General features: G+C 44.9%; 1 protein-coding gene across 4 annotated transcripts in view; it reads right to left on the reverse strand.

Moving 5' to 3' along the window:
* The window catches only part of Samd4b (sterile alpha motif domain containing 4B), a 38289-nt gene that overhangs the window by 18046 nt on the left and 7682 nt on the right, over nt 1-12561 (reverse strand). For 3 of the 4 annotated variants that reach the window (NM_001107498.1, XM_008759143.4, XM_063261538.1), the window contains one exon: nt 5991-6393. The exons of the other annotated variant lie outside the window; for it this stretch is intronic. In NM_001107498.1, coding sequence (NP_001100968.1) covers nt 5991-6186 — 196 coding nt within the window. In that variant the 5' untranslated portion in view covers nt 6187-6393. Of the gene's footprint in view, nt 1-5990; nt 6394-12561 lie in introns of those variants that run through there. 4 annotated transcript variants of the gene reach the window in all.

Consider the following 12561-nt stretch of genomic DNA (forward strand, 5'->3'; position numbering starts at 1 on the left):
TACCACTGAGCTAAATCTCCAACCCTCACAATATTTAATTTTTAAAATAAAATAAAATTGTGAAGTGGGGCAAGTTCTTCTTCAAGTCAGGAAGCCCTTTCTGCCCTATCCTACCTCCAACTGGCATGAAGTCACATTAACTCTTTGATAACTTTCTTTTTTAGACTTGGTCCCAACCTTTAATTCTTAATAAGAAATACAGTAATATTAAGGACGAAGTCAAAGGCCTTGCATTCCAGCTGTCTGTTAAAAGAAGTACAGGGTTGCTGAGATGTGGGCTGCTCAGATTTAGCAAGGGTGTCCAGTAAAGGATTAACAGTCTACATGTAGTCAATGCGCAAGATGTAGCTCAGTGACGGGGTCTTTTTCCCCTTGCTCCTGCATCCCTATCCAGACTTCTCAATTGCCGTTGTTTAGGCGTTACAGTGAAGCTAGAGGCATCTAGGACAGAGAGAAGCCTTGTCTAAACCTTCCCCCACCCCGAGTACTGCCAGGACCCCAGGGCTATGGGATGCAGCTTCTCCTCTGGTACTGCCAGGGGACGTGACAGAATAGCCTCAAGGGTTGGGCTCAAAGAAGGACCTTGTTCTATTGCCCAGAAAGGAGAGAGTAATTCTGAACCAATGAAGGCTTACCCTGGGGAAATGTGTGTTCATGTGTTTGAGTGGTGGTGTTAGGAAGGGTGGGCAGGCCTCCCAGGACTGGGAAGCATCAATGAGCACTGGAATGAGTCCAAGGAATGTGCACAGCCTCAGGCCTCGTGGGGTGAGCCCAGCTGGGGCTGCAGATGATGGGTGGGGATGGAACTTCTAGTTTCCTGCCCAGATCAGAAAACTCTGGCCCAGACTTAAGGCACAGTAGGGGCCTAATGAATACCTGCACAATTGAACCCAGATGGTCTGTTGGTAGGTAGTAGTGTCTATGTGTATAATGTGCCCTCTCTGGGATCCCAAACATTTAGTCATCCTGCCTTAAGTTATAGCAGGCATTCTGCAAGTTCAAAAGGAAATACCTGCCTGGGTTTAAAAAAAAAAAATCTACCTCTGTCTCCATGACTCAGTATATTGTAACCATGGACCAGTTCTTTAAATTCACTGAATATTGGTCATTTGTCTATGTAATGATGGCTGTCAAAGCTCTTAGGTCACAGGGTTGTAGAGAACAGGGAGCAAAGCACCTGGCATGAGGAAGTGCTCGGCACATGAACATAGTATCCCCACTGTTCCTGTGGAAATCTTTCTTGAGACTGTCTCAAGGCTCTTAATCCAGTGGTTCACTTAGCACAGCACATCTGGGACTCCCCTTAAAATTTCCCACAGGGCTGGGGAAATTTACAGAATAATTTACCAAAACTAGACACACGTTTGCTTTTTAAGTTAGAGGCATAATTTGTAGTGATAAAATTCTGGAAGTGGGTGGACTGGGTTTGGGGGACCAAGCAATGCAAAGATACCAGCAGTTGCTACTGTCAGAGATGCAAATTTGGACTCTGAGGACACAGAGAGGGTAAAGTAGACTGTGTGAGTGCCCTCCTTAGCATAATGGCTATGGGACTGGCCAGGTGATCCAAGCAAAGTAGGTCATGACCCTGGGTCCTGGGCAAATCATAGGAGCCAAATATATCTTTGAGACTATCATAAGAGCAAACCCATTTTTATATGCTTAGCGTTGCAACAATCATGTTGGCCTCTGGCACTAATCAGAGGGGCTGGGGCTTGGCTTCAGACATACTCTTCTCTGCCTCACCCCAGCTCAGAGACACGGGTTCACATTTTTGTTTGATGAACTATGTTAGTAGAGCCTGAAAGGGAAGGGTGGGAGTATCGGAGGATGAGTTCTGGTGATTCACTCACCATGGCCCCTTCTGACCCCAGTTTTTCCACCCAAATTCAGGGGGCCAGAGAGGAAGACACTTAAATCTGCCAGACTGGGAGACTGACTCAGAAGACTAGATGTAGGAAAAAATGTAAGAACTGCAGACCAGGATGCCATACGATGAGGGAGAAGAGATCTTGGCTGTCTAGGCCCAATTTCCTATCAGTCATGGAACACCCTTATAGTTCAAGACACACTAAAGGGAAGGAGGCCAGGATTGCTGTTGGAGCTCTAAACAGCAGAGAACTAGGAGAAGTAGGGGTGATGACAACTGGGAACTCCAGGCCTCTCTGTCCTGGTTATTTTTGTCAACCTATTACAAGCTAGAATTTTCCTGAGAGGAACGTCAATTGAGAAAATACTTCCAGAAGATTGGCCCATAAGCAAGCCTGTGAAACATTTTCTTGATTAATTTTTCTGTGGGTGGGCCCAGACCATGATAGGCAGGTGATCCTGAGCGGTATTAAGGAGGCAGGTAGAGGGCTAGAGAGATGGCTCAGCCATTAAAGGCTAGGCTCACAACCAAAAATATAAGAAGGTAGGTAGAGTAAGCTATGAAGAACCAGTAAGCAGTGTTCCTCTGTGATATCTGCTTCAGTTCCTGCCCCCAGGTTCCTGTATGGAGCTCCTGCTTTGATGTTCCTTCAGGATGGATGTCAGCTTAAGATGAGTAACTCCTTCCTTTCCCAGGGCTTTTTTTTTTTTTTTTCTTTTTTCTTTTTTTTTTTTTTCGGAGCTGGGGACCGAACCCAGGGCCTTGCGCTCCCAGGGCTTTCTTTGATCAATGTGCCTGCAACTCCAAGACAAGTAGATGGACCAGAAGGATATGTATCACAGAGCCTGGTATTTATAAGAACCTAGAACCCTTTCTGGGCCCATCCCTTTAGGATTCTTACTTATTGTGTCTGGGGTTGGGGGGGTGAGAGGGTTGGGAATCTGGATTTTAAGTTTTTCTGACCCTGTCCCTAAGATTCTGATAATACATGTGTGGGAAACAAAAGAATGAAGAACCATAATGAGCAGACAGAAATAAGTATCAGGAGAGACAGCCAGGCCACCAGTTCCAAGAGGCAGGAACAAGCAGATGACTGGGGAAGTCTACCTAAGTAAGGGTGGAAGTGACAGGAAATGCCACCTCTTTAGACTTAAAGCCCTCACATCCATTAGGAAGAAGTATTCAAGGCCCCCATAGACTTTATTCATGAGCACTTTCCTGAAAGTGATGCTCTGCTATAATCCTGGCAGACATCCTTCCTGCTTACTATGGGATAAGCCATGGCCTCCCTCCCTTCCCTCATATTCTGTTTTCCTTACCACTCTACCCATTAGCTTCATAGAAAACTTTTCAACACGTGACAGGGATCATATATTCACTATCATGCAATTCTTTGAACAATAGTCCTCCAGTCCTTGCTGAGCCCTCCCCAATATGCTGATATAACTGTTTGGAAAGGGCCTGTATATGTTTTGTATAGCATATTGTTCACAGAAAATGTGGTAAGAGCTAACACTTTAGAATAACACACCTTCAGACTAGGTGCTCCAGAGATGTCTAGGGATTCATCCTAGAGCTGCTTAAAGGATCTTTATTTACTATAGCTTGGAAGTGCAAAACCAAGTGGCCCAAGTGGTAGACAGAGCTAGTGGTCAACTACTCCCAAGGGCAAATTGATCCCTGCCTTTAGCCCAGCAGTTCTCAACCTTTGGTTCATGACTCCTTTGGGGTTGGGTATCAGATTTTGTGTTTATCAGATATTTATGATTCATAATAGCAAAATGATTTTATGGTTGGGGGTCACCATACATACGTTAAAATGCTTCAGCATTAGGAAGGCTGAAACGCACTGCTCTATCCTATTCTGTGACTCAAAGCAAGTCACTCAGCTTCCCCATCTATAATAAGGCTTTCCTTACAGGTGCTGTGAGGGTTAGACAGCAATAGACAAAGCACCGCTGAGCACTACTGCGCATGCCTGTAACCTCAGACTTAAGAGGCAGAGGCAGAAGTCACTGCACTACAAGTCTGAGACTAGCATAGGCTGTAGGCTGAGATCCTGTCTCAAAAATATAAAAAAATAAAGGCCAAGTGTTGAAGTATACACCTTTTATCCCAGCACCCAGGAAGAAGCAGAGGCAGATGATCTCTAAAGTTTGAAGACAGCCTGGTCTATATGGAGAGTTCCAGGCCTGGCAGGACTGCAAAATGGGACCTTGTCTCAAAAAACAAACAACCCAAAACCAATAAAATGCCAAAGCTCAGAGAAAATATGTGCACTTAGATTGCACAGATCATCTTATAACACAGAAGATCAGGAAAGAAGACCCCACCTTTAGCCTTCTATAGCAACTAGTTTTTCTTGGAAGTTCTGAAAACAAATGCAAAACCCGAAAGTGCTCTAATAAGTTAACAGGGAGAGCACATGGCTGACCTGATAAACAGATAAGGCTGGAGCTCAGGACATAGTCGTAGAGAATGTGATGAAGCTGTGTAAAACACTCATCTCCAGTGTGGGCAGAGCCATTTATTAAACAGACCTCCATCCCTGGGTGCCAGGGCAGGGGAGCCTTTTTCTTTGGTGGGGAAGCTAGCAAAAGTGGAAGACGGCTGAGCCCTCAGCCTGCTGTACCTGAGCTGGGCTCTAACTGTTTTTCTGTCTGCCTTCCATCAGGTCAACAGGACTCCTAATCTACGCAACTATCTTCTGCTATGTGTGATGCTTTTGCAGCTTTTACATCCAATTCTGTAAGAAATAAAGGGCGTTTCTATGATGAGTGGGAGAGATAACAGAGGCCAGGTAGCTCTGTGGTTCCCCAAATCCCAATCTTAGAAACCCATGCTGGAGCCCTTACCTGTAAAGCAGTGATGGTAACAGTACTAATTTTATAAGGTAGTTCTGAGGAGTGTTAAGTAGGACTGACAATAAAAACAATCGACAGTTACTGGAGTATTTACTGCTTATCAGGCACTGTGGGAAGAACTCCACCTGCATGAACTTCCTGGCTCCTCATAAGCATTCTAAACATTGGTAGAATTAATCATCTTTAACGACTGTTACTTCAGTCTAGGCACTGTGACTCAAGAGCCACCTAAGGACTTGACACAAGCTAAGGGACGTCTGGCTTGCAAGGGCTTCATGAAAACTGCTGTTATAAAGATAAAGATAGAACAAAGTTGACTCTGCAAGGAGTCTCTCGGTCCCCTTCTCTGCTAGCTTTTGGTTATTCACAACTCTTCTGCTTCTCTGACTTCCATCTCCTATCCGTGTCACTGAGATCACCAGCTCCGCACCCGACTAGCTGTGTCAAGGCTAGAAGGCCCTTATGCTTTTAGCAGTAGCCTTTGAAACAGTTCTTTGGACTGACGACTGTAAGGACAGGTTCTAAGGATGTCTGTCTGGCTCACCTATCCCAATGTCAGCTTCAGGAGACAGAGTACCTCTCTAGTAGGTTATTAAAGAACTGACACGAGGGCTGGAGAGATGGCTCAGTGGTTAAGAGCACCTGACTGCTCTTCCAGAGGTCCTGAGTTCAATTCCCAGCAACCACATGGTGGCTCACAACCATCTGTAAAGAGATCCGATGCCCTCTTCTGGTGTATCTGAAAGACAGCTACAGTGTACTTATATATAATAAATAAATCTTAAAAAAAAAAAAAAAAAAAAAGAACTGACACAAAGGACTACATTTACATTAAGAACTCTCTTGAAGCTGTTTGTGGCCTGAGACCAATCTACTTTTAGAAGTGAAACCTCTAACCCTGTGGGTTATGGAAGACTTCTGAGCGCCTCTGCTAGCTTTGGTGTCCTAGAGCTAGGAAAACAAATCATTGCTCACCTTCCACTGACTCACTTCATGGTTTACTAGGCTGTTCCTTTCAGCAGCTCAAATAAGCTAGCCAACATCCTTCCTCTATGTAGGCAATTTCCAGTTTATATTGCCCTCCTCTGGGAGTCCCCATTTCACACCTGAGGACAGCTGACAACAACACAGTCCCAGGAGACCAGACAAGCACAGAATATACATTTCTCAGCTCCAATGTTGGTTGGCCTCTGTGGCACCTGGCACCTGCTCTTGCTCTCCCCACTGTACTCCCATCTCTAGGGGCAGAGACTCACCAGCACTGTTGGCCTCTGACTCCAGCAGGTGGATATCATTGCAGTCCGCCAGTGAGTGCTCCAGGCAGAGCTGCAGAAAGCGGGCTTGGGTACGGGTGACCCGCTTCAGAAGTGACAGCAGGGCCACTGTCTGCTCACACTCATTCCAGCCCTTGAACCAGCTAGCGAGGATGCCCACTTGGTCTCGGAACATCATGGTGCCAGGCCTGGGGCCAGGGTTGGGGGACGGCGGTGGCAAGGGCCAGCGCCGTCACATGGTCTCGGCTCTGGGCTCCTGTTACCTCTCCCCTAAGGGCCAGGGCTTGAGGATGTCCCCTGGCGTGGTGGCAACGGGTGGTGGGGGGGAGGAGGGAGCCTGCTTACATCAGGGGAGGTCTTGGTCCAGCCACACCTCTCCAGGCTCCTGGAAAAGAAAGCAAAGGGATCAGAGGGGTTGTAGGGGTTGAATCTGTCATGGATAAATTATGGAATGAGGGCCCTGTTCATAGTTTATGGAGTTTGCTCTAAGTCTCTGGGAAAAGTCCGCAGCAGATACTAAACCAGCTCCTCTCCAACTGAGAACTCGGGGAACAGGCATGATTGACACCCCTTCAAGACAAATCAAAGATTACATCAAAATGGTGTTCAGAAACAAGAAGGAAGAGATGATGTATATCTGGGAAAAGATCTGAAGGAAGGAAGGTTTGGCTCAAGGTGACATGACAAAGCAGACATGTAACTTGGAAGATAATCTCTGACCTTGCTAGTCTCATGCTGCCTCCTCTTAGAACTGAACTGTGACTGTTCACCAGCAGAAAAAACCTTAGGGCTCCTTAATTACTTCAAATTAAAACCCACAATTCAGGGTTGGGGATTTAGCTCAGTGGTAGAGCACTTGCCTAGCAAGCGCAAGGCCCTGAGTTCGGTCCTCAGCTCCGGAAAAAAACAAAACAAAACAGCTCAAGAGTGTTAGGTGGACCAGTAACCCCAGTAGAGATCCCAGGTATGCAGACAGCAGATGCTGACAGCAGTTAACTATCTAGTCACAAACTATCTGGTAAATATGAGCCCAGGGCATGAACATGGACAAGCCTGTTTAAAGATCACCATCATAAAGGGATCTCATGCCCTCAACCCAGCTCTGCTGCTCTGGAAGAGGCTTAGCTCTGCTGCTCTGGAAGAGGCTGGGCTCTGAGCTCTAAGACTCTACCTCTCTACTGTGAGGTAAACCCCTCACAGTTTTCCTCTTTAGTCCTTGAAGTCAGCTTCAGGCCCAGGCTCTGAGGTCGAAGTCCCCTTGATTTTTCAGGAGACCAAATTGTTATCAAAGAGCCTACAGAGTGCCAACTTGAAGGGAATGGGACAGATTAAAAAGTAGACACCCAAACAAGAAAATGTCCAATTCTTCTTAAGCAGGGCCTATCCAGAAGTTGTTTGAAGTGGGCAAACAGTAGGTCTAGTTGTTTTTCAATTGACTTGTTTCTAGACACTCCTCTGACACCTTTCTCAAGTGTCTGGAGCTTCAAGTATCCACCCAACATTTCCCCATCTGCCTCTCTTGCAACCGGTGCCCTCTGTTCAATTTCCCCAGGGCTGTGTAAGAACCAAGAACTCTATACACAGACCTACTGCATATCGGACCTGTCAAGTCCAGGCTTTAGGGCATGACTCATATTACCCTGTTATAGGCTAGCTCCCAAGTTAGTTGGGTCTCAGCACAATATCACTTCCTCAGAGACAATATCCCTGATACTCTCCCATGATCACACAATTGTATTAGTGCTCTTATTTCATGTTACATATTGTATGTTCATTGTTCTCACCAAAATGTAAGTCACATAGTCACTTGAGCCTAACAGTACCTCACTCATTAAAAAAATTATTAATTTTATTTACTTTTTGTGTAAATGCCTGTATATGTACATTTCACAGAGCACATGTGGAAGTCAGAGGACAATTGTGAAAGCTGGTTCTCCTTTTCCACCATGTGGATCCCAGAGAATTGAGGCTTGGTGGTAAGCATCTTTACCCACTGAGTTATCTTGCTGGTCCAGAATATACTTTAAAAATAAAATCAGCCAGCTATAGGAACACATACCTTTAATTTCAGCACTCAGAAGCAGAAACAGGTGGATCTCTGTGATTCTGAATCTTTGAAAGATTTGTGGATCTTTGTGTATTTGAATCAAGCCTGGTCTATATATTAAGTTCTAGGCCACACAGGACTACATGGTGAGGATCTGTCTTAGAGCAAAAACATAACCAAAAACAATGGGATGGAGTGAGGTAGGGGTCAAGATAGGGTTTTTACAAAAGCCTGCCTTGTTATGTTTTCTTTTAACTCTCTCTGTGTGCTCACTTGTCTTACTTGCTTGAGTGTGAACATGTATGTGCACACTACATGCATATGCAGGTACCTGAGGTGCCCAAAGGCTTCAGATACCCTAAAGATGGAGCCTTAAGCCATCTGATGTTGGTGCTGGGAACAGGCGACCTCCTCTGAATGTGTAGTATGCTCTCTTAACCACTCCAACTGAGACAAAGAGTCTTGTTATATACAAGTTTTCTTTTTCTTTTTTTTTTGGAGCTGAGGACCGAACCCAGGGCCTTGCGCTTGCTAGGCAAGCGCTCTACCACTGAACTAAATCCCCAACCCTACAAAGTGTCGTGTTATGTGGTCCAGGATAATAGTCTGAAGTTACAATCTTCCTTGCCTTAGACTCCTAAATGCTGAGATTACAGTCGTGCATCATCATACCTGGTTTAATGGCAATATCCATCAATGGGGCATAACTAATAAACTGAGGCAGATGCTAATAAGCAAGGAGGAGCAAAAGTGTATCTAGTGAAGAGGGACAGCATAAAATTCACTAATAGTGACTGTCTGTAATCCTATCCCCCAGAAGGCTAATGCAGGAGAATTGCTACGAGTTCTAGGTCAACCAAGATACAAAGTGAGGACCTGTAAAAGAAAGCTGCATAGAACCATGTATAACACACCACAGTATTTCAGGTGTGGAAGGATGAACTCCAGGCTTTTGAGATGGGTTACTCCCAGGAGATGGGAATAACTCTAAAATACCATTTCACTGGATATAAGTAAACGTACACTCCCACTTAAAAGAATAATTTCAGCCTTTAATCCCAGAACTCAGGAGGCAGAGGCAGAGGCAGGTGGATTACTGAGTTCAAGGCCAGCCTGGTCTTATAGAATGAGATCCAGGACAGCCAGAACTACACAGAGAACATCTGTCTTGAAAAAACAAAATCAACCAAAACAAAAACAGAACTGAGGATGCTTTCTACTTATTCACAGTGAGAGAGCACTGTGCCACCCTAGATGAGGGTGGATGAGTAGTAGCTCTGTGCCTGGAAGCAGCACTTGCCCTCCCTGCTCCAGCATTCTGTGGCTTTAGGTCCCAGGGAGGCAGCAGCTGCTTCAACATAAGACTTCTATATAATGGAGCTGTCCAAGGATAGAGCAGGCCCCATGTGAGGAGGTAAGAAGTCCCTGGCTGTTAGAAGTGATCAAGTAGAGGCTGGGTGGACATCCCTTGGGAATGGGAGTGGTTCCTCCACTGGGAGTGGTTCCTCCACTGGGTGACAGCTCATGTGATACCAGACCATGTTACTATTTCAGGGAGGTTTGATATGCCAAAAGCATTCACAGCAGAAAGACAACCAAATTGTCAGGCAAAAATGGCGCATATTTCCATATTAACTCTTTTACTAGGTTGTTACTTTTCCTAAGTAACAACACTATATCACCAATAAGCTGCTGAATAAACATCAATCCAGTTTCTTCCAGCAAAGCTCTGGGACAACATAAGGTCTCAAATGTGGTGCTCACCAGGCTAGGCTTTCAACAGAGCTGGTCACTGGGGACTATACTGAGTTGTACAGTACACAGTCGGTTTAAAGGCAGAATACACCATTCCACTGTTGCCATGTGGGAACAGATTCATATTAATTCTTTTAATTTTTTTAAACTAGAAGAGGAAATCTGGCTTTGAAAAAAAATTCCCTATTTTTAAATGTTGGAGACTAATTCACATTAAAACAGCAACTGTGAACTACAACACAGAACAACAAAATCCCAAAACATTGTGGCTGTAGTCCTTGAAACAGACTGGAAATAGGCCAAAAGCCAACTAAAAATTCCTCCCCAGGCCCTCTTCAAGCCACCCAGATGCTCAAGGGACATAACCAGTAGGGAGGACACCGGTGGAGCGGGCTCTAATGGTCTGCAGTAGAACTGGGGTTTCCACAAATCCACCCATAAGACCAAACTATGGAAAACCATCCCTTAGTTAAACCCAAGGACCTGTGTTTGATTCCCAGAACCAATATGATAGAAACAACTCCAAGCTGTTTTTCTGACCTCCACACACATACACACTATGGCACATGGGTACAAACACACACTAAGTAAAATGTAATTCAAAATAATTTTGTTTTAAAAGATCTCCATGAATTGAGACCAGTCTGATCTATGCAGCAAGTTCTAGGTCATCCAGAGGTACTTAGTAAGATTCTGTCTCAAAAATAAATAAGCTATCCCTAATGGGACTGGAGAAAGAGCACTGTGATTAAAAGCACTTGCTGTTCTTGTAGAGGACTTGGGTTTGGTTCCTGTCACTCATATGACACCTCACAACCAGCTGTAACTCTAGTTCCAGGAAATCCAATGCCCTCTTTGGTTCTCTGCAAATACTTGTACATATACTATACATACATATACACAGGCAAAACACTCTCACACATAAATTTTTAAAATAAAGAAGAGAAAAATGATATGAGGACTTCCATGAGTTTAGAGCCAGTTTGGGCTACCCAGCAAGTTTGAAGCCAGTCAGGGCTACACAGCTATCTCAAAGTAGTAATCTTAGGCTAGGGAGATAGTTCAGGGGGTAAAACACATGCCATACAAGCTGGAAGTTTGAGTTTAGATTGCTACAATCCAGGTTAAGTCAGGTGTGAGAACTCTTGTCTGCAGTGCTCCTACATCAGGGTGAGAGGTGGAGACAGGAGAACCCCTAGAAGCTCATAGACCAGTTATATCAAGTGGTGAATAAGAGGCAACCCTATCTAAACAAGGTAGCAGGCAAGGGCCAATACCCAAAGTTGTACTCAGACCTCATAATGATAGGAATATCATGGCTCACACACACACTTGCAGCTACCCACATAAATGTGCATCTACATACTCACAAACAGGGATGGAGGGAAGGAGAGAGAAGTGGAGAGAGGGGGAAAGAGGGTGAGAGAGGAAAGGGAGGGGGGATAGAGGGTGAGAGCGCGAGATCAGGACAGAAGGATGCTGAATACTGAATGTAGATGGTAACTCATGAAAATAAATGGATGGCCCCTTTCCATCGAAGTGCAGAGATCCTTGGCCTGTGTCCCCGAATCCCACCTTTGTGTGAAATGAGACAGTACCCGAATAAGGCAATAGCACCAAGTGTCCTATGGAAGGACCATCTTACCATGATGGGTTTGTCTGTCAAAGAGCCATTCTATCTTCTGGTTCTAACAATGAATTCCCTTTTAAGAATGAACCCTCCTTCTTGGCTGCAGAAGTAGACATGGGATAAAGCATGAAACAAGGAGAGTTTTCTTGGAACTTTCACTGTAACTACTGAGGAAACTAGCTTTAGTTTTTTAGTTACTACATCTGCTACCTTGTAGCTCACCTGCTTTTTGAATTAAGCCAACATAGATGGAGCATCCTCAAAGAGGTGAAGGAAGGAGACGACCCAAGGGACAGAGCCTGAAGTCTCCTTACTGGACTAGACTTTTCAGTTCAACAGGCCAATAAATACACTCCTTAGCCCTGTTTGAACTGGATTTTTTTTTACTACTTAAAACTTAAAACAGTCCTGGCTACTTAAATATAAAACAACATTCACTGCTGTTCTAGTCTCTCTGTCCTCACGTGGCCAAACCTGAATCTTCTTGCTTTTAAGGAAAGTCAGGAGAGAGGCAAGCCTCTAAATACTTAGGAACAATGCTGGTGTCTGGCCAGATTTAGAATGTATAACTTCTTGGGAAGTACCTACCAACCCCAGAGGTGAAAAATGGAACCAAACAAACAGCTGAGAGATACTAGAGAAAGTTTTCCCCAGGTTTCTTCCCTGACCTCCAAAAGTAAGAAAGGGTCCACAGACAGGACAAGTACTTAGCATTCACACTCAGGTTTCTCTGTGTAGCCCTGTCTTGGAACTCACTCTATAGACCAGGCTGGGCTGGAATTCAGAGATCCACCTGCCTTTCTCCTGAGTGCTGAAATTAAAGGCGTGCACCAGCTCTGTCCAGCTCAGTGAACTCTCTTCATTTAGAAACAGAACTGGGTAGGTCAGGTGACCTGGTTCAATTCCCAGCTCTCCCACTGACACTACTATGACTTTTGGCAAGTAATTCATCTTCTTCTTCAGTGAGACCAGGAGAAGACTGAGATGAAACAATGTATAGGAAGACAGTTAACCGGAAGCCTTCCTCTCTTGGATCATACCCTGGCCCTTGCAGGCCCTGCAAACAGTTCTTCAGAGGTGAGTTCACCTAGATCCCAGACATCTATCTTTGCAGTTCGTTT

This window comes from Rattus norvegicus, chromosome 1 (genome assembly GCF_036323735.1).
Source record: "Rattus norvegicus strain BN/NHsdMcwi chromosome 1, GRCr8, whole genome shotgun sequence".
Lineage (NCBI taxonomy): Eukaryota > Metazoa > Chordata > Mammalia > Rodentia > Muridae > Rattus > Rattus norvegicus.